The sequence below is a fragment of the Chrysemys picta genome, chromosome 1 (assembly GCF_011386835.1).
Source record: "Chrysemys picta bellii isolate R12L10 chromosome 1, ASM1138683v2, whole genome shotgun sequence".
NCBI lineage: Eukaryota > Metazoa > Chordata > Testudines > Emydidae > Chrysemys > Chrysemys picta.
In genome coordinates, this window is record NC_088791.1 from 5313547 (window position 1) to 5335338 (window position 21792).

The 21792-nt window shown below is 56.0% G+C and overlaps 1 protein-coding gene across 1 annotated transcript; it reads right to left on the reverse strand.

Moving 5' to 3' along the window:
- Window positions 1–5671: 5671 nt before the first annotated feature.
- Window positions 5672–21434, reverse strand: LOC112061020 (lithostathine-1-alpha-like). Its single transcript, XM_065552003.1, has 7 exons — window positions 21339–21434; window positions 20184–20348; window positions 18076–18155; window positions 13322–13416; window positions 12885–13022; window positions 9702–9813; window positions 5672–6001 (listed from the first exon to the last, which is right to left on the reverse strand). The coding sequence occupies exons 2-7, from the start codon at window positions 20330–20332 to the stop codon at window positions 5907–5909; spliced, it is 669 nt and encodes a 222-aa protein (XP_065408075.1). The 5' UTR covers window positions 20333–20348; window positions 21339–21434; the 3' UTR covers window positions 5672–5906.
- Between the last annotated feature and the right edge of the window lie 358 nt (window positions 21435–21792).

The window sequence follows — 21792 nt, forward strand, 5'->3', positions numbered from 1 at the left end:
TTGCTGACTTGCTGTTCACTGTGATAAATCTGTCAGGAAATGAGCTGCAGCCCAAATCCCATCTCCCAGCCTCCTTCCTATGGCCTGTCCCTAGCAGTCCCCCTTCTGCAGCCCAGCTCAGGGAAAGCCCTTTGGGGCTATTCCCAGATGAGAGCTCAGTGACTGGTACCCGTCCCTGAGTGTCCGAGACTCAGGGGCTAAGATCTGTGCTGACTGTGAAGCTTTAAGGGATCACTATGACCCTACCCAGAGCCCGCGGCCAGCGCCCGCCACCGCATGGCCGGAACTGGGGGCCAGAGGCAGACTGAAGCTCTGCCATCAGACCCGGGGGACAGCATCTGCTGCCCCATGGCCAGAGCCGGGGTTGGTGCCCAAAGCCCTGCGGTTGGAGCCTGCTGCTGGGCGGCTGGGGCTGGGGGTTGGTGCCTGTGGCCAGCCCCTGCCACTGTGCGGTTGGAGCCCACGACTGGAGCCAGGAGCCAGCACCTGTTGCCACGAGCTGGAACCTGGGGCCGGAGGCTGAAACCCCGCAGCTGGTGTGTGTGGGGTCAGTACCCGCTGCCCTGCGGTCGGAGCCTGGGGCAGCACAACCAGGTTCCTGAAGTCCCGCTGCTGGAGCCTGCAGCCCAAACCCCCACCCCCAAGGTGGGTCAAGAACTCGCCTTGCTCCTGCAGCACTGTGCCCCACTTCTCTCCAGAGGCCGTGCAGGGAGGTGCATCCAGGAGCAACAAGGAGGGAGAGGGAGGGGCTGATGCTTTGCCCCCCCATCCCATTAGCTGTCCTGGCTGCACAAAAAGCCCCTAGTAGACGCATGCGGTGTGGGTGTGGGGTCCCACACACACTGCTGTGCTGGGGCTGATCCTGGCTCTGTGGGGCCCTGCAGAGGGTTGCAGGGGTTGGGGGGATAGAAGCAGGGCTGCGTCTGCCCCTCATGCCTGGTCTCTGCAGGGTTCAGTCACTGGGGGGCCTGGCTGGTGGGAGGGAGCCGCGTTCCCCACAGGCCTGTTAACCCTCCCAACCCCTCCCTGTTGTCAGCGCCCAGTGGTTATGTGCAGGGAGTGAATGAGCTCTCCCCTGACATCTAGTGATGGGCTGGGGGAAAAGACTCCTGTGTTTACATGAGTACATAAAAGGTTGTTACAAGGAGGAGGGAGAAAAACATTTTTCTTACCTCTGAGGATAGGACAAGAAGCAATGGGCTTAAATTGCAGCAAGGACGGTTTAGGTTGGACATTAGGAAAAACTTCCTCACTGTCAGGGTGGTTAAGCACTGGAATAAATTGCCCAGGGAGGTTGTGGAATTTCCATCACTGGAGATTTTTAAGAGCAGGTTGGACAAACACCTGTCAGGGATGGTCTAGATAATACTTAGTGCTGCCCTGAGTGCAGGGGACTGGTCCAGATGACCTCTTGAGGTCCCTTCCAATCCCTATGATTCTATGAACTCACCTTCTCTGTCTCGATATCCAGCAGACAGAGCTGTGGTGCCAAAGGGAGCACTATTGGCTGCTGGTGGGTTACAAATCACTTTGGTAACTTTTAAACCAAACTTTGTACTTTGGGATAATGTAAGCATTGTACCCAGATGTACAGACACTCTGTCCGTCGCCTGTGCGTTAGATCATTTTAACGCTGGCTTTAATACATACAAATATTTAAATTTGAATGCAGGTTAATGACAGGTGGTTACCTTGTTGTGTGAGTAAAGGGCAGTAGATGTGGGCTTTGCCTGCCCTCATTGAGGGGGGCCACCCTCCACTGAAGTGCACTCACTGAGCAGGGGGTTTGGATGCCAGTCCCCAGTGGGGATAGGTGTGTCTGTGTGGGGTCTGCTTAGGGACTCCTAGACACCATACGAGGAGGTTTCTCTGCGCGGTTTAAAGGCAGAGCTAATTAGACTCAATTGAGAGTAGTTGTTCTGTTAAGGGGTCACTAGGGCTGAACTCACGGATAATGAGTTCTAGCTGCCAAGCCGTCAACCTGGTGCGGGGACAGTAGTGCAGGGAAAGACAGCGCCCAAGCAGTGAGGTTTCCCGCTACCCACCGAGCGCTGGGTTAAGTGGTGGAACCTCAGAATGTGGCATCACAGAGCGTAGCGGGTGCCAGCAGAGGTTTTCAGAGACCTCCCCCTGCTTAGGGCCGTGGCAAATACATTATAAAATTCCAAACAGAGCTTAGAAATGGATGGACTGAAACAGAAAAATGAGAAAAACCAAAACGGGGCCAGGAGCATTGAAATGTGAAGTGTTCAGCGAGGCTTTTATCTTCACAACATCCCTTCTTCCCTTTCCTCTTAGCTGGAGAGAGGGTTTAAAAGGTCCCCTCTCCCCTTGTGTGACAGTCTCTGCGGTGGGATGAAAGATGGTAATAACTGTTCTTTTGGGGAAGAAGTCGTTAGTTACAATGGGTTGGAGCCGGCGTTGGTGCTGTTGTTAAAGTCTGATCCTCTTTCAAATCCCAGGTGGTGTTTGGGATTCAGCTGAAGCCCATGAAGGTGGCGATGTCACCTGGGTCCCTCTCTCCTGCCAACTCTGGCCAGAACGTCTCTCAGGATCAGGAGAACAAAGGTCCGGGGTCTGGTGATTTGCAGTTACACAGCACACACGTAATTACCTTATTACGCAGGGTACAGAGACGATAAGTGAGATTAACGCAGGCAGCAATTTACAAGCATTTCACAGAGTCCAAAACACTAACCACATTCTTAATTCTCATCCCCATTGTAAACATACCAACACACAGGTGACCAGACTGGCTCCAGCTCTGCATTGTCAGTGTTCAGCTGAGACCTAGGGGTCTGGGCATGAGCTGGCGCCTGGTCTGCCAGTCGCACAAGGGTGTTGACGTGGTCCCATATAACAGTCTCACAAAGAAACTAGAGAAATGTGGGTGAGATGAAATTACGATAAGATGCTCAAATGGTTGAAAGACTGTACTCCGAGTGTGGTTATCAATGGTTCGCTGTCAGACTGGGAGGGCGTATTTAGTGGGGCCCATTGGGGATAGTCCAGGGTCTAGTCAGTATTTTCCTTTATGACTTGGATAATAGAGGGGGGGCGAATACTTAGAAAATTAGCAGATGACACCAAGCTGGGAGGGGCTGCAAGCACTTGGAAGGGCGGGATTAGAATTCAAAATGATCTTGACCAATTGGAGGATTGGTCTGAAGTCAGCAAGATGAAATTCAGTAAAGACAAGTGCAAAGTAGAGCACTTAGGAAGGAAAAGCAAAATGTGCAACTATAAAATGGGGAAGAACGGCGAGGTGGTGGTGCTGCTGACAAAGATCTGAGGGTTTTAGTGGATCTCAAATAGAATGTGATATACTTGTGAAAAAGGCCGTCGTTGTGGGGTTTTGTTGTGACAACTGGGCCTATAACTTTTTGCCTGCTTGGAAATTAGCCATGAAGAGCATGTGCTTCTGTTCTCATCCACAGTTGTTGTCAGACGTTATTGTGACACTTACGAGCTCACACTGAGGGTAAAGGCCTAGGCCCAGTTATCACAGCGGGCCCCATGGTGCTTGGTGCTGTGCAGACCCTGTGACAGTGTCAGCCCCAAAGAGCCAACAGTCCAAACCAGACCAGATGTAATAGGATGAGACAACCCGGGCTGGGGGGTGTGCTCCGCACTCACACTCCTTGTCTGGGGCAGGAGCGGCAGGCAGGCCAGGATGTGATGAACTCACAGCTGGGAGGAGCTGGTGTGAAGTGCTCCCGGGGAAGGGCCAGGCTGTGAGCCCTGGGTGTCCCTGGGCAGAGTGGGTTAGTGCCCACAGGAGGCTGGGAGTCTCAGCAGCCATGTCACTGGGACAGGCGCCCATGCCCACCTAAGCACCTTCAGACAGGGATGAGCACAAGACCCTCAGCCTCTCCCTGCTCAGGGGGTCAGTCCCCCAGGGACAGGGCCCACTCCCAGACCCCCCTAGGGCACAGCTGGCTAGAGCCCCCCCCCCAACCGGTGAGCTCCAGGGGCTGCATGTCACCAACACTTGCTGGTGGCCGCTCTGACAATTTTTCCTAAAATACGTAATTAACTTCGGGAAAAACAAATAAACATGCGTATAGATACATCCAAGTGTCCACCCATGTCTCTGTCTCTGTCTCCCGTGGCCCTTCAGCGAGAGCTCACCCTGGGGAAGGTGGTTGGGAACTCACCTGCCACCAGCGGAGTCCCAGGGTCCCCGTCCCCTGGCCAGGAGGGAGCGGGGGAGCTGCCCAGAGGAGCGAACGGCACAGCTGCCTCCACTGACAAGAGCTGCCTCTGGCGCCATGCACACCGGCCCCACGTTTCTCCAGGAGTTGAGCCCGGAGCTCTGAGGAGGTTGCGCGGTGCAGGCTGCTCACCCCTGCTGGCAGAGCCAGCGCGAACACCAAGGCAGCTCTCCCTGCCCTGGGTAACAGCTATTCAGGAGTAACAGGTGGGGGCTGCAGGGTGGGGGCCCCCATTATTCTGTCCACCAATTAGGCCTGATTTCCAACACATCAGTTTTGGTTCATTGATTTCCAGTTCTACCTCTTCTTGTTTACCAGGCGTGATCTTAACACTGCCCTTGAGTTATATCAGGAGATGTTTATGGTTGAACTAATTCAGTCTGTCTTCCCTTCCTATCTTCTCCCATCTCACACTCATTCATGCCTCTCTCCTGTCTGGTGATTCAGTTACAGAGCCAGCACTTAATTACTTTATAACATGCAATACAGAGATGATAAGAGAGATTAACGCAGGCAGCAATTTACAAGCAGTTCACAGAGTCCAAAACACTAACCACATTCTTAATTCTCATCCCCATTGTAAACATACCAACACATGGGTGACCAGACTGGCTCCAGCTCCGTATTGCCAGTGTTCAGTAGAGGCCCATTCCCACCCCCCCAAGGGCCCAGCTGGCTACAGCCCCCTCCAACCGGTGAGCTCCAGCGGCTGGATGTTGTGACCCAGCCCTCCCCTCGAGGTGCAGAGCTGGGGATGCGTCAGCCTCACTAACAAGGTTCCCTGGAGAACCATCCATACAAGGATCCCCAAGTGCATCACAGACACTCCTGGCGTTACCCTCTCCCCCTCCCTGAGCGGCAGGTTGGTGTCATTAGCCCCCCTGCACAGACTGAAATGGGGAGGGGCTTTCACCAGGGATGGTCACACCGGAAGCCGATGGCAGCTAAGCCAGAAATGGAACCCAGGAGTCCTGGCTCAGTCTTTTGTTGTTATTAATGGTATTTGATTTCTGTAGCATCACAGATGTGCATGGAGCCTGTGTACCCACTGGGACGTGTGGGCTGCCTGATCCCAGGAGTCTGCTACGGCTCTCAGCTACGGGCGCTGAGTCCTTTAGCTCCGGCTGTGCAGGGTCCTGCTTCCAGCTCTGAAGGACAATGATGTGTACAGAAGAGCTGGACACGTCCCTGCTTTGAGGAGCTCAGGGTCTGAGTGGAGAGGAGACCAGGAGGAGATGGGTGGGCCAGAAGAGAGAGGAAACTCTGGGTATTGCAGATATCTGGAGGGAAACCAAGTCATTTCTATTATCCAAAAGGCCAGGCCCATCCTGCCTCCCTCTGGGGGTCCCCTTCCTCTCCTCCACTGGGATCTGGGCGGTTCAGGACACAGGCAGAGGGGGCTGGATGGACGCCTCTACACGGAGCCAGGAACGGGACAGAGGAGACACACACAGAACTACATGCTCAGGAGAGTTTATTCTTGTCGTGGGCTGCAGCCACTGAGGGGAAGAGGGGGAAGGGGCAGGCGTGTAACTAGAACAGAGACACTTGGGGGAAGAGAGTTTGCAGCTGGGGAAGTGAGATCTGGTCTCTCAGGGAGGGAGGGGACAGGCCCTCGATGCAGCAAAGGCATCGGAAAGTCTGGGACGTTGCCTGATCGTGCCCAAGGAGCCCAGGCGCTGAGCTCCCCCTTCAGGCACAGGCGTGTGACTCCCCTCGCTTGAGTTCATACTTGCAAATGTAGCCGTTTTGTGTGTTACAGGGAGCATCGTTCCATTCCTTAAAACCTAGAAGGCAAAACAGAAATCACTGGGGCGGGGGAAGGGCGAGTGGGGCCATTCCTGCCCTTACAGTGACCCCCCCCATTGCACCCTGCTGAGAGAAGACCCCAGCTCCTGTGCATGGGGCTGCGAGGAGGAGGAGCATGGGCAGCAGGTATAATAGGCCAGGGGGGGATAAGCCTCCGCGAACAGCCGGCGACCTGCTGCCTTTGAGAGTGCAGATGCCTGGGCTGTGGTCCCACCTGCGCTCCACCTCGAGGCCCCTCTCCTGCTCTTCCCCTGTGTCTCCAGCCTCGCTCCGCCCCTTTCTGCCCCTGCTCCTCCTCTTCCCCCCCAAGGCCTGTCCTTGCTCCACCTTTTCCTGTCCCCACTACATCCCTTCCTCGCCCACCCAAGGAGGAGGAGAGGAAAGGAGCGAACGGCTATGCTGAGTGATGGGAGGGTGGGGTGGAGCAGGAAGGGGGCTGAGCAGGAGTGGGGCTTGGGGCGGGTCTTGGGATGGAGTGTGGATGGGGCATGGGTGGGGCCTCAGGGGAGGAGGGCGAGCGTGGGCGGGCCTTGGAGTGAAGCCATGGTCTGAGCACTGCAGGAGCTTCTGGAGCTCGCATCAGCCTCCCCAAGTGCCAGTGCCACATGCCGCCACAACAGGGCCCCTTGTTGCTAGGTGCTGTGTCCAGGCAGACAATCCCCCCCCAGGGAGCTCACAGTCTAAATAGACAAGAGGTGGAAGGGGAAACTGAGGCGCAGAGTGGGGAAGTGAGTTGCCCAAGGTCACCCAGCAGATCAGTGGCAGGGTTGGGAATAGAAGTTAGGTCTCCTGAGTCATAGTCCCTACAATTCCACTAGGCCACACAGCTTCTCCACCTGCGACTGCTGTTACCTCCCTTCCCTCAACACCCCCCTCAAAAGGCCAGAAAGGAGAGCACAGAGCCCTGGCCAGCTGCCAGCGGGGAGACAAGCTCAGGAAGAGGGACGCCGGCTCGCTCTGTGCTGAACGAGTCGGCCCTACCTCCATCTCCTACAGCTCTGGGTTTGGGCGTGGCCCAGAGGCAGCGTCTCGCCCCAGGGGACAGCACTACGGATTGGGGTTGATGAATTGCTGTGAATTTCACCCTCTTTCCCGTTCGCAGAGCCCCACAGCCCCGGGAGCGTTCTTCAGAAACGGTGCCCACAATCGTTTTGCAAAACGTTTCACGTGAACTATTAGCTGTGTGTGATTGGTCGTGCAGGTCACATGGCATTGTTCCTGCTCCAGGATTGGATGAGTGACACTTCTAAGTAGGAGACAGTGGGGGGGGGCGAAATCCTGCCCAGTGTGCGTTTGGAGGAAGGAGCATTTGTGCCAACGCTGCTGAACACTCCGACTCAGGAGCATCGGAGGGTGGGCGGGGCCGTGTGACCAGCATGACCCAGGAAGAATGAGTCTGTGATAAATGAAGGGGGGCGGGGGCTGTAGCTCCCTTTTATAGACACCCAGTCAGCCAGCCAGTTAGCTGTAAAATCCCTCTTGGTCTGTTCTCTATTTGCTTTACCTGTAAAGGGTTAAAAGTCACTGCTCTGCATAGGTAAAAGAAAGTGAGTGGGCACCTGGGCAAAAGAGCCAATGGGAAGGCTAGAACTTTTTAAAATTGAGAAAAAACGTCCCTTTTGTCTGTTTGTTGTTGTTCTCCTGGGGAGAGGCAGACAGGGCAGCAGCTATGCTATAAGAAGCTTGGGGCCAGGTATGAAAAATCCTCAGTAACATACCTAGAAACTACTGATTTGAACCGCAGATATGTAAGTAGATCAGGAAATGTCTAGGAAGACGCGATTAGGTTTATTTCTTTTTATTTCTTTATGGCTTGTGGACTCCTCTGTGCTAACCCCAGGTGCTTTTGTTTTGCTTGTAACCTTTAAGCGGGACCTCGAGAAAGCTATTCTTGATTAATCCTTGTAGTTAGTCTTTTAAAATCTAGCAATAAACTGAGTTTCCAGATGTACTTTCTCTTTCTTTCTTTCTTTCTTTCTTTCTTTCTTTCTTTCTTTCTAATAAAATTTACCTTTTTTAAGAACAGGACTGGATTTCTGTGTCTTAAGAAAGTTTGTGCACATGTTGTTTAATTAGTTGGTGGCAACAACTGATTTTCTTTTTTTTTTTTCTTCTCAGCTCTTCCCAGGAGGAGGGGTGAAAGGGCCTCAGGGTACCCACAGGAAGGAATTCCCAAGTCCGCCTTCCTGGGCTCTCAAAGGGGTTCTGCACTTGGGTGGTGGCAGCATCTCCCCATCCAAGGTAGGAGAAAAGCTGTAACCTTGGGAGTATAATACAAGCCTGGAGTGGCCAGTATTAATTTTTAGAATCCTTGTGGGCCCCCACTTTCTGCAGTCCAAGTGCCAGAGTGGGCATCAACCTTGACATGGTGGCAGAGTGGTGGGATCATTTTGAACCAGAAGCACAGACCTCAGGATTTTAAAAGGACACATTTTTCCTTTTGGCAACCTGGAAAGCCAGGGAGGTTCCGCCCCCCCCCCTTCTTTTCTTTGCTGCCTGAGGGGAACAGGCATGCAAAGGGTTCAGCCTGCCAAGCCAGGGAGTCCAACAAGCAGTTTATTTTTTTTCTAGCTTTGTGGCAGTGAAATAGTTAAGCTAGAGTAGGGCAGCCTGTGCATGAGGTTGCGGTCGGGCACCGAAACCCTAGAGCAACCAGTCTTCCCAAAGTAGCCTGCCATGGAGAAGACAGACCCAGACCAAGCCCAGACTTTCAGCTCCATGACAGAAATGCGGGGAGGGGATGGGGGACTGGAGACCTCCGCAGAGGGAATGGTCAGCCCTCCCCAACCCGAGATCCAGGTGCCAAGATGGAGGGATGCCCTTAACCCAGGCCGAGTTCTAACTGCGGAAGAAAGGAATTTCTTCCTAGAGATGAAGCACTTGGAGGCGGAAATGGAGGAGAAGCGCTTGGAAATGGAGGAGAAGTCCTTTTTAGAGTCCTTGCAGCCCCCCCGCTTCTGCCAGAGTGGAGAATTATCCCTGACAGAGTCACTCATGAATTAGCGAGTGAGCTTTCCCTGTTCAGCCAGCTCTCCATCCTACTGCCAGCCAAGGAGACAAGGCCTTCAGCCCCACTCCACCCCCTACACCACTCCAGCAACATGGACAGCAGGAAGCTGTCTTAGTGGCCAGCTGGGGATTCCTCTTGTGTAGGGGAACCCAGCAGAGAGACAGCTGCCCTGCCCAGTCCTGGCCTCCCCAGCACAGGGGACAGGCTGGGGTGTGGCTGAAGCCCCTGTGCTCTGGCTGTACAGGTTGCTACTGCCACTGTCAGAGCAGCTCTGGGGTGGCTCTAAATTGTCCTGGGGCCAAAATAGGCCCCTGGCTGCCTCCAGAATCAGGGTGCCAAAAGCCATCAAGGTACCAACGGAAGAACCCATGTCCTGCCTATGTATCAACTAGTGGGCAATAGCCATGCTCTGGTCTTTCCCTTTAACTGATTGTCTGGGGCCAAATGTACTGTGTGGCCTGCCTCTGACTGGAGAGCTGAACCTCAAACTGGGACACATGGGGGAGGAATTTTTGGGTGAGATCAGGGGAGAGAGAGCGGCAGTGTGAACTGAGGGAGACAGGCAGGGTGACAGGACAGGAGGCCATCTCCGCAGAGAGAGCTAGAGCGTGGCCAGGATACTGTGATCACTCCTTTGTTGGTGCATGTGTGTTTGAGCATCTGCTTACCTGTGTGGCTCACCAGCTCAACACAATACTCGTCGTACTTGTTGTTTGGTTCCCCGATGTTCCAAGCATTGTAGCGATACAGGGAGCCATCGGTCCACCTCCAGCGTCTGTTCTGCAGAGACAGGGAAGAAAGGTTGTGGGGTCCTGGGGAGAAGAGACCTTGGTGATAAGGCACCATAGAAACACAGAACCCAACACAGAAGTGCCCCACTCAGGCAGTGGGAGAGTCGGGGAAGGGCCGTGGGGCAGTGGGTGGGGAGAGGCCAGCTCAGGGGGACGGGACCTGGGGACACTGATCTAATAGTAACACTTAGCACATGAACTTCACCATCTCCCTTCTGAGCCTGAATTAACTAATTATCTCGTGCTGGAGCAGAGTCACTCTGGAGTGTGTTCTAGCCCCTAAACCCCACGGGCACGGCCCCCCCGGGGGGCATTGGTGGTTTTAAGGTGGTTGATCTCGTCCTGTTTAAGCAAAATAAAAGTGTGACTGTGATGGAGACGCTGGATGGATCAGTGAATGGGACACGGGGCCTTTTCCCCTCTAGTGGGCTCAGCGTCAGTCTGGCCCCAAGTTAGCAGGACTGACTAGCTAGGGTTACCATACGTCCGGATTTTCCCGGACATGTCCGGCTTTTGAGGGCTCAAATCCCCGTCCGGGGGGAAGTCCCCAAAAGCCGGGCATGTCCGGGAAAATCGGGAGGGCTCTTTGGCCGGGGCCGCGGGGCCGGGAGCCGGGGGGTCCGTGGGGCCGGGGGGTCCGCGGGGCCGCGAGCCGGGGGGTCCGCTGGGCCGCGGGGCCGGGAGCCGGGGGGTCCGCGGGGCCGCGAGCCGGGGGGTCCGCTGGGTCCGCGGGGCCGGGAGGTCCGCGGGGCCGGGAGCCGGAGGGGTCCGCGGGGTCCGCTGGGCTGGGGGGTCCGCGGGGCCGCGAGCCGGGGGCTCCGCTGGGCCGCGGGGCCGGGGGGTCCGCGGGGCTGCGAGCCGGGGGGTCCGCGGGGCCGGGGGGTCCGCGGGGCCGCGAGCCGGGGGCTCCGCTGGGCTGGGAGGTCCGCGGGGCCGCGAGCCGGGGGGTCCGCTGGGCCGCGGGGCCGGGAGCCGGGGGGTCCGCGGGGCCGGGAGGTCCGCGGGGCCGCGAGCCGGGGGGTCCGCTGGGCCGCGGGGCCGGTAGCCGGGGGGTCCGCGGGGCCGGGAGCCGGAGGGATCCGCGGGGTCCGCTGGGCCGCGGGGCCGGGAGGTCCGCGGGGCCGCGAGCCGGGGGGTCCGCTGGGTCCGCGGGGCCGGGAGGTCCGCGGGGCCGGGAGCCGGAGGGGTCCGCGGGGTCCGCTGGGCTGGGGGGTCCGCGGGGCCGCGAGCCGGGGGCTCCGCTGGGCCGCGGGGCCGGGGGGGCCGCGGGGCCTCGAGCCGGGGGGTCCGCGGGGCCGCGAGCCGGGGGGTCCGCTGGGCCGCGGGGCCGCGAGCCGGGGGCTCCGCTGGGCCGGGAGGTCCGCGGGGCCGCGAGCCGGGGGGTCCGCTGGGCCGGGAGGTCCGCGGGGCCGCGAGCCGGGGGGTCCGCTGGGCCGCGGGGCCGGGAGCCGGGGGGTCCGCGGGGTCCGCGGGGCCGGGAGGTCCGCGGGGCCGGGAGCCGGAGGGGTCCGCGGGGCTGGGGGGTCCGCGGGGCCCGCTGGGCCGGGGGGTCCGCGGGGCTGCGAGCCGGGGGGTCCGCGGGTCCGCTGGGCCGGGGGTCCGCTGGGCCGGGGGGTCCGCGGGGCCCGCTGGGCCGGGGGGTCCGCGGGGCTGGGAGCCGGGGGGTCCGCGGGTCCGCTGGGCCGGGGGGTCCGCGGGGCCGGGAGCCGGGGGGTCCGCTGGGCCAGGGGGTCCGCGGGGCCGGGAGCCGGGGGGGTGCGCTGGGCCGCCGGGGGCCGGCAGTGCTGGGCGGGCTGGGGGTGGTGGGCCGGGGCCGGCACCCCAGGGCCCGAGCCGACCCAGGCTGGAGCCGCCGGGGGGCCAGCCTTGGCCGCGCCTCCTCCCCCCACACCGCCCCTTACCTGCTACAGGCTTCCCGCGACTCAAATGTTCGCGGGAAGCAGGGGAGGGGGCGGAGACTTTGGGAGGGGGCGGATTTGGGGCGTGGGCGTGGGCGGGGCTGGGGGCGGGGCCGGGGCCCCTGGGGGTATCCTCCATTTGGAGGCACAAAATATGGTAACCCTAGACTAGCGCAGTAGAATCAGAGAAGGGGACATGGGGCCTTTCACCTCTGGGGGTGCTGGCTCTGGCCTGGCCTCAGCTCATGGGGGGACTAGCCAGCTTTGGGGGTTAGAGAACTGGATCCAATCCATTGCCAGGCCCGGCGGGAGCTGGAGGGCTGAGGACACTAGAGAAAGGGATACAGAGCCTCTCACTCCTCCCGTTCTGAGTCCAGCCCAGCCTCCAGTCTGGGGCGGGGGATCCAGGGGCTGAGTCTGTGGGTGCTATTTGGGGAGCCTCTTGACCCCAGAGCCTCTCTAGCAGGGGGGAGGGAAAGGAAACTGATGGAGACAAAGCTTCAGATGGAGGTTGATAAGTTTACGCAGGGGGCGGTGTGACGGGGTTGCCGGCCATAGCACAGGCTGGACTCGGTGACCCCGGAGGTTCTTTCCAGTTCTATGTTCATAATGGCTCCTTCCCCCTCTGGGGCCCCTTCCCAGCCTGCGACTGCTCCCCCTTCATGTCCCTGCCCTAAGGAGCTGGGGGCTCTCCTAAGGAGAACCAGGCAAGGACGGGATCCCCAAAGGAGGGCAGAGGCTCAAGTTTTGGGCAGGAAAAAGTGGCTAGAAAATGTGGTGAGAGTGAAGTGGAGATGGGATGTGGGGTGCAGGGGGAGAACACGGCACATTGCATGAGCTGGGAGGGGGGAAGGGAGACAGGGCAGTAGTTGGAGAGGCAGGTGCAGGTCAAAGGTCAGTTTGATGATGGGGAGAGCAGGGCCTGGCTGTATTTAGAAGGGAAAAGCTAAAGGGGAGTCGGAGCTTATGGTAGGATGAAGATGGAAGGGGTGCGGGAGGGCAGGGGTTAAAGGTGGAGTGCAGATGGGAGACCCTGGGAGCGGGGGAGGGAGATCCTGGCAGACCCTAAGAAGGGCTCATGGGTCATGGTCTCTGACAACCCCTGGGAAACAGCCAATAGGAGGAGCAGCTGCCAGAGGCAAAGCAGGCTCTGGGCACTCACCTTCCGGTGGTCGTGGAGTCCAATCCAGACATCATCCTGGGAGTCTGACTCGGTGATGTATCTGGCCACCATTTTCCCTTCTGCCTCAGTGAGAATGGAGGTGAGATGGGCCCCATTGTGGAGATACTGACACTCCATCTGCAGCAGGGACATCAGTGAGGCCTGTTACCCCCCTGCAGGAGGACGCTGTTTGGCACTGGTGTGGGGTCCTGCCCCACCAGGCGGCAGCAGGAACAGGGATGGCTGTGAGGGGAGAGAGCCCCCTCTCAGTGCCTCTTCCCGAGCCTCAGGGCCTAGCACCAGTCATGTCACTTCTACAGCCTCCCCACCCCACCTCTGCAGGGATACCCCGGGGCCAATAGTGATGTCACCAAACCCCTTCAGACCCTGCCCACTAACCCACCCTGCCCGGTGGATCCCTGAGAAAAGCTTCGTACCTCAGCGTCTAACCAGGTCATCTTTTCAAGGAAGAACCCATAGCAGTGGCCTTGGTAGAGCAGCCAGTCACTGGGACAGGACGTGGCCCCAATTTCTGATCCGAGAGAGGGGATGGGAGGAGGAGAAAGAACAGTGTGGTAAGAGGCTGTTTCGGAGAAGAGAATCGGAGCAGAGCTGCCAGCTGTCATCCTTCCAGCTTGTCCAGATCTCCCAAAATCCTGTGAACGTTTGCCCTCTTTCAAAATGGCCACTATCTCCTATTACTTTCAATGGGGCTGAAGCCAGTCAGTTAAAACAGCTGCCACTCCCTTTCTACCTTTGTCTGTGGCAGTGAGGCTGTCCTAGTAAAAAATACCACTGTCTCCTTCCCGAGGGGACAGGAGCTGGGCTGCCCTCAAGGAAGATGATCTGTGCAGGAGCACTGGGGAACCTGATGGGGTGAGGTATCAGGGGGTTACGTCAGAGTACACAGGGGACTGTGGGGTGAGGATGGAGAGCACTGGGTGTCATGGGGACACTGATGAGGCTGGGAGCAGAGGGGAGGTTGGTGGCACTGACGTATAGTAGAGGCTGAATGGACACCACACACTGATTTGCCAACCTAGTGAGCAGGGCTTAGAACTAGGTTCAAAAGGGGCGGGTGACAAAATCCCACAGGTGACCTTAACAGAAGGCTAAATATTGGCGGGGGAGAGGAGAAGGAAAATTACAATGGGGTCATAGGAGCAACAAGAGGGATAATAGTTCGGGAATCTGCTGTACGTCTCAGATGTCTATACACAAATGCAAGGAGTATGGAGAGTAAATAGAAGAACTGGAAGTATTAGTATATAAGATATATTATGACTTAACTGGTATCAAAGAGACTTGGTGGGATAAATCTCCTGACTAGAATATTGTTAGTGAGAGGTACAGTTTGTTCAGGAATGACGGGCAGAGAAAAAAGGAAGAGATGTTGCATTAGACATCAAGAATATTCACTTGTTCTGAGGTCCAGAAGGTCAGAGGCAGATCAATTGAAAGTCTCTGGGTAAAGATAAAAGGGGAAAAAAGAGGGGGTCTACTCTAGCCCAAGATCAAGAGGAGGATAGGGTATTTCTAGAACAAATAACAGAAATATCCAAAAGACAAGACCTGGTACTAATGTGGGGACTTCAGCTTCCCAGAGATCAGTTGGAAAAGCAATATGGCAAAACGTAACATTTTCAAAAGGTTCTTAGAATGTATTGGGGGTAACTTCTTATTTCCAAAAATGGAGAAAGTAAAAAGGGGAAAAGCCACATTAGACTTAATTCTGACTAACGGGGAGGATTTGGTTGCAAATCTGAAGTTTGAAGATAATCGGGGGAAAGTGACCGTGAAATGAAAGATTTATGATTCTAAGGAAGAGGAGGAATTACAGGAGTAGAATAAACACAGGGGACTTCCAAGAAGCTGACTTTAACAAACTCCGAGAACTGGTCAGTAAGGTCCCATCAGAAGAAAATCTAAGGGAAAAGGGAGTGCAGCAAAGCTGGCAGTGTCTCAAAGAGACAATATTAGAGACACAAGAGCACACTAGTCTGATGCAAAGGAGAGATAGGAAGAATAATAAGAGGCCAATGAGAGGCCATCAGGAGCTCTTCAATTGCCTGAAAATCAGAAAGGAATCCTACAAAAAGTGAAAACATGGACACATTGCAAAGGAGGGGCACAATAGAATAGCACAAAAATGTACAAACAAAATCTGAAAGACACAAAGGCACAAAATGATGCCACCTAGCAAGGAGTCTAAAAGGCAATAAGAGGAGTTTCTATAGATACATTAGGAGCCAAAGAGAAAGATGAAGGCAAGTGTACAGCTTAGCTGGGAATGAGAGCTAATAACGGACGGCATCAAGAAGACGAAGGTGTTCAATGCCTATTTTGCTTCAATCTTCAGTAAAAAGGCAAATGGTGACCGGATACTTAACATAATTAATATTATCAATAAGAGGGAAGGAACACAAGCCATAATAGGGAAAGAACAGGTTGAAGAACGTTTCAATAATTTATATGTTTCCCGGAGGCAGAGCCTGATGAAATTCATCCTAAGATACATAAGGAACTAGCTAAAGCAATCTTGGGACCATTAGCAATTATCTGTGAAAACTCATGGAGAATGGGTGAGGTCCCAGAGGACTGGAGAAAGGCACACGTAGTACCTGTGATGGGTTTAGTCACAGAGAACCCCTTGGGACTGTCACCTGATGTGCTGAGACTACTTCTGAGCCTGTTTTCTCTGCCAGTTTGGGACTTCAGAGCCCTGTCTTGTTGAGCCAGATACGCTAATCTGCTGCAACAGAGACCCAGGGTCTGAACCACGCCCCCAAAGCTGCAGACTTAACTGAAAACTACTCAGCAAGTGCTCCGGTCTCCAGCACCCAGACACCCAGCTCCCAATGGGATCCAAACCCCAAATAAATCCCTTTTACTTTGTATAAAGCTTATACAGAGTAAACTCATAAATTGTCCGCCCTCTATAACACTGATAGAGAGATATGCACAGCTGTTTGCTCCCCCAGGTATTAATCACTTACTCTGGGTTAATTAATAAACAGAAGTGATTTTATTAAGTACAAAAAGTAGGATAACAGGCAGAACAAAGTAAATTACCAAGCAAAATAAAACAAAACACGCAAGTCTAAGCCTAATACATTAAGAAACTGATTACAGATGAAATCTCACCCTCAGAGATGTTCCAATGAGCTTCTTTCACAGACTAGACTCCTTCCTAGTCTGGGCCCAATCCTTTGCCCTGGTGCAGACCTTGTTAGGTCCAGCAGGCATCTCAGGTGAAAAGCAGGGGATTCCACATGACTGGGACCCCCTTTGTTCTGTTCCACTCCCATTTATAGCTTTGGCACAAGGCAGGAATCCTTTGTCTCTCTCTGGGTTCCCACCCCTCCTTCTAAATGGAAAAGCACCAGGTTAAAGATGGATTCCAGTTCAGGTGACATGACCACATGTCACTGTAAGACTTCATTATCCACTTGCCAGCACACACGTATACAGGAAGGCTTGCAAGTAAACAGAGCCATCCACAGTCATTTGTCCTGGTTGATGGGAGCCATCAAGATTCCAAACCATCATTAATGGCCCACACTTTGCATAATTACAATAGGACCTCATTCATACAAATTGGATGAAGACACTCAGTAGATTATAAACTTTGTAATGATACCTTTTGCATGAAGCATATTCCAGTGACATTATATTCAGACTCATTTGCATATTTTCATAAAATCATATGGAGTGCAACATCACAGATTTGGGAAATTATACACCAATAGCCTAATTTCGATACCTGGAAAGAGACTGGAACAAATTATGAAACAGCCAATTTATAATCACCTAGAGCAGGATTTCTCAAACTTCATTGCACCGTCACGCGCCTTCTGACAATAAAGTTACTACATGACCCTGGAGGGGGGAAGGTTGGAGCCCAAGCGCAAGCCCTGCTGCCCTGGGTGAGGGGAAAGGAGGCCGCAGGCCACGTCCTGCTGCCCTGGGTGGGGGGAAAGGAGGCCGCAGGCCAAGTCCTGCTGCCCTGGGTGGGGGGAAAGGAGGCCGCAGGCCAAGTCCTGCTGCCCTGGGTGAGGGGAAAGGAGGCCGCAGGCCAAGTCCTGCTGCCCTGGGTGAGGGGAAAGGAGGCCGCAGGCCAAGTCCTGCTGCCCTGGGTGGGGGGAAAGGAGGCCGCAAGCCAAGTCCTGCTGCCCTGGGTGGGGGGAGAGGGGGCTGCAGCCCGAGCCCCATTGCCCCAGGTGGAGATGGAGCTCAGGCTTCAGCTTCAGCCCTGGGTCCCAGCAAGGGGGTCCTGGAGACCCCATTAAAATCAGGTTGCAACCCACTCTGGGGTCCCAACCCTCTGTTTGAGAACTCCTGGTCTAGAGGATAATTGGGTTATAAGTAAAAGCAACCATGGATTTCTCAAGATCAAGCCTTGCTAAGCCAACCTAATTTCGTTCCTTAACAGGGTTACTGGCCCCGTGAATTGGGGAAGCTGTAGACTTCCTATCTCTTGATTTTATTAATGCTTTTGACACAGTCCCACATGATGTTCTCATAAGCAAACTGTGGAAATGTGATCCAGATGAAATTACTATAAGGTGGGTGCACAACTGGTTGAAAGCCCTTACTCAAAGAGTAGTTATCAATGCTTTGCTGTCACATGGATGGAACATATCTAGTGGGGTCCCTCAGGGGTCTGTCATGGGTCTGGTACTATTCAACATTTTCATGGATGACTTGGATAATGGAGTGGAGATTACGCCTATCAATTTTGTGGATGACAACAAGCTGGGAGGTATTGCTAGCACTTTGGAGGACAGGGTTAGAATTCAAATGGTCTTAACGAAGTGGAGATTTGGTCTGAAATCAACAAAATGAAATTAAATAAACACAGGTGCAAAGGGTTTCATTTCGGAAGGACAAATCAAATGCACAACTATGAGATGGGGACTAACTAGCTAGGCGGTAGAACTGCTGAAAAGGATCTGGAGTTTATAGTGGACCACACATTGAATATGAGTCGACAATGTGATGCAGTTGAGAAAAAGGCTGATATCATCCTGGGGTGTTGTGATGGGGTATACAGACCCCACACTGGGCAGCCAGCTGTGTCGGCTGCTCCTCCATGGTGGGGCTGGGGCCCCTGAGTGAAATGAATTCACTTCCCATCCAGGGCAAACAGAGCCTGGGGTCTCCAGCTCCGAGGGGCCAGGCAGGGACTCACCTTCCAACGAGGGGTTAAAGATCAGGCAGCCGAGGAGGCAGAGGCTGAAGTAGGCGACTGGCCCCATCTTCACGCTTCCCCTGGGGAGAAAACACACAAGGGAGATGGGGCCTTGACAGCCTGAGACGCGCCCTGCAGTGACACCCCTCCCCTGCGTGGCATTTCATAGGGGGAAGAGCATGGCACAGGGAGGTCAGTCCCCGGAGCGAGGGTCCAGCCAGGGGCAATGGGGCACGGCCTGGCAGGGGCAGCCCTGCTCCACCCAATGTGAGGGCACTATTTACAAACCAGTAGTTGCCAGATGCACAGTGGCCTGCCCGGCCCTGCGCTGCCAGCGTGCCCCTTCCCCTTGGGGGTGGGCCCATGCTGCGCCACACAGCCCCCCCCGCCCAACAACCCCTGACTCTCTATGCCCAGCGCCCCCCCCGACCCACCCACAAATGCACAGCGCCCTGCAAAACACCACCCCTGCCCACAGCCCCACCACAACTGCCCAGCACCCCCCACAAAACCCCCACTCCCTAGTGCCCCAACACACACAGATCTTCCCACCCCCTCCCAGCCCAGCACCCCTGCAGGCCCCACAGAGACCCACTCCCCCAAGCCCTGCCTCCCGGCTGCACTCACCAGCCTTGCTGGGAGGCGACTTTGTCTGCCGGGCTAGTCCCAGGGCCGGGAATCTCTCCAGCCCCTCGGGAGTGGCGCGATCAGCCAGGCCAGGACCTGCCCCAGCCAGGGTCCCTCAAGATGCACTTGCCTGGAGGGGCCCAGCCAAGCCCTCCACACGGTTCACCCCCCACACACACACACCTGGCTGAGACAGGCCCGGCTTCTGCACCATCCCAGGCGGCTCAGCTCCGGGGAGACAGGTGGGGCCCCACAGGTGGTGGGAAGCAGAGACTGCCCAGAGCCAGAGGTGCACTGGGATCCGGCCAGGGGGCTGAGAGGAGCAGGGGCTGGGACCAGGGGGCAGAGAGGAGCCCTGAGCCAGCTGGCGGGCAGGCCAACAAAAGCAAGTGGTGGGCGGGGGGAGCCAGTGGTGTCTCAGGGCGCAGTGAAAGTGGAGCAGGCTGGGGCCCCTTCTGAGCATGGGTCCGGCTCCATGAAGACACTGGAGCCATTGTAAACCTGGCACTGGCTGGGGCTGTTTGCAAAAGGGCCTGGCTGTGCTGGAAAGGCTCCAAGATGGATCCCATCCCCTAGCCCTGGGGGACCCAACTTGGAGCCCATCTGCCTGGTTCCAAAGGGCCCTTCCACCTCTAGCCCTCACCGAGCCGTGCCCCAGGGACAGAACTGGACACCCAACAGGAAGCCAGGTCCCAGCTCCTCAGTGGCTGGGCTCTGCAAGCCACACCGCCAGGGACTCCCCGAACCAGGGATGAAGGTAGGGAGGAGCCGGGAGGCAGCAGTTTGACTGGGTCTCAAGCAACAGGGTCCCATTTGCAGAGCAAAGTGGTTCTCAGAAGGCGCATTTGCCATCTCCCGCTGTTCCTCTCTCCCCAGTGCTGGGGCTGGCAAGTCCCCTCGGTAGCCACCTACATGGAACGTGGAGGGAGGGCAGAGGTGGGAGGAGGGAAGTTTGGAAGAGGCCCCAGTGCCACCAGGATAGAGGCCAGTCTGTGTGCACAGGGCTGGAATGGCGGCTGCAGGTGCAGCACCTTTGCAATAGTTCTCTGACTAGAGACCAGTTCAGTGTTAGAAACATGGAGCCTCTCGTGTTATCACCCACTGACCCCACCCCGGGGCCTTTCCCCCACTAACAGGTGTTTGAATCACACTCATATTTCCAGCTCCAGGGAGATTGAGTGTCTGAAAAGCCAACACTGTGTGTTTGGGGCAGGGGGTGGAGGGGAGGGGTGATAGTCACTGCACCTCATGGTGAGGGCTGGGATCCCCGTGGCACCATGACTGGGAGAAGGGGTCCAATGGGAGAGCCGCCCGGCAGAGTGATGCTCCATTGGGGACTGGACACAGGACTGGATGCTGGGCCCAGCTCAGGGAGGGGCAGGGCGCTCGGCATGGCTCTGCAGGCGTTAGGGTGCCACATGCAGGGCTGTGGGGTGGGAGGAAGGGGTGAGACAGAGACGGCCCCGGATCAGGGGACTCACCCAGGGCACCCGCCCCTGTAACGGATCAGCTGCCGCCAGCCACCCCGAGCAGGAGGAGGAAGAAGCTGGAGGAAGCTCTGAAGGGTCTCACCTGATTGTCTCTCTGCGTAGCCGCTCTGGTGCAAGGTCGGATCAAGTGCAGCCTGCATGGGACACTGGCTGTGCCTGGGACACAGACCAGGTGTCAATATTGAACACGCAAATCTGTGCTGATGACGGATACAGTCATTTAATGCAAACAAACAGATAAGAGGAGCCACGACCCAGCCACCAGCCGGGCTGTGAGCAGGAGGAAGCACTTGGCAGGGCTCATATAACAGATAAAATAAAAGCTGTCCCCTCCCCCGCGTCTGACAGCGCTGAGGTCAGTGTGGCTGCAGGGAGCCCTCGTGCCCTGGCCCTGACTGGCCCAACTGCTCACGTCCATCTTGTCCCATGGAAAGTTCCGGGCAGGTCCCCAGGGAGTGTAAATCAGCTGGAGTCCCCCTGAAGTCAGTGGGGGGATCCCCAGCGGGTACAGTCTGGTGTGGGGCTATTGGAGTCATTGGGGTCAGACCCCCAGCGGGTACAGTCTGGTGTGGGGCTACTGGAGTCATTGGGGTCAGACCCCCAGCGGGTACAGTCTGGTGTGGGGCTACTGGAGTCATTGGGGTCAGACCCCCAGCGGGTACAGTCTGGTGTGGGGCTATTGGAGTCGTTGGGGTCAGACCCCCAGCAGGTACAGTCTGGTGTGGGGCTACTGGAGTCATTGGGGTCAGACCCCAGCGGGTGGGCGTTGCTCAGAGCTCCGCTGGAATCACCGGGGCTAGAACCCCAGCGGAGGTAAACTGGCCAGAGTGCCACGGGAATCAATGGAGTCACAGCAGCTGGGGCCTGGCCCCCATCAGTGCAGGGTAAAATGGCAACTTTCCCCATTCCCGGCCCTCAAGCCCGGGGAGGTACTCGGCCCATCATGTGCCCTGTGCTTGGCTCATTAGTTTGATGGACACATGACCGGAAGCAAGGGGTGTCATGTTACCCCCTCTAATAACTCCTCCCATCGCCTTCTACCAAGCAGCATGGGTTTTGCCCCTGTAGGACCTCCCTGAGAGGAGATTTGACCAATCGGGGGGAATTCAATATGGATTCACCAAGGGCAAGTCATGCCTGACCAACCTGATTGCCTTCTGTGATGAGATAATTGGCTCTGTGGATATGGGGAAAGCGGTGGATGTGATATATCTTGACTTTAGCAAAGTTTTTGATACAGTCTCCCACGGTATTCCAGCAAGTTAAAAAAGCGTGGATTGGATGAATAGACTATAAGGTGGATAGAAAGATGGCTAGATTTTTAGGCTCAACAGGTAGTGATCAACGGCTCGATGTCTAGCTGGCAGCCGGTATCAAGCGGAGTGCCCCAGGGGTCAGTCCTGGGGCTGGTTTTGTTCAACATCTTCATCAATGATCTAGATGATGGGATGAATTGCACCCTCAGCAAGTTTGCAGATGACACTAAGCTGGGGAGAGAGGTAGATATGCTGGAGGGTAGGCATAGGGTCCAGAGCGACCTAGACAAATTGGAGGATTGGGCCAAAAGAAATCTGATGATGTTCAACAAGGACAAGTGCAG

Excerpts from the sequence above, each read along its gene's own strand:
- LOC112061020 (XM_065552003.1), bottom strand. The coding sequence starts at position 20,332 with ATGCAGGCTGCACTTGATCCGACCTTGCACCAGAGCGGCTACGCAGAG. Across the intron at positions 13,023-13,321 it reads TGACCTGGTTAGACGCTGAG|ATGGAGTGTCAGTATCTCCA; the intron begins GTACGAAGCTTT and ends TCCCTGCTGCAG. Across the intron at positions 9,814-12,884 it reads GACTCCACGACCACCGGAAG|AACAGACGCTGGAGGTGGAC; the intron begins GTGAGTGCCCAG and ends CTGTCTCTGCAG.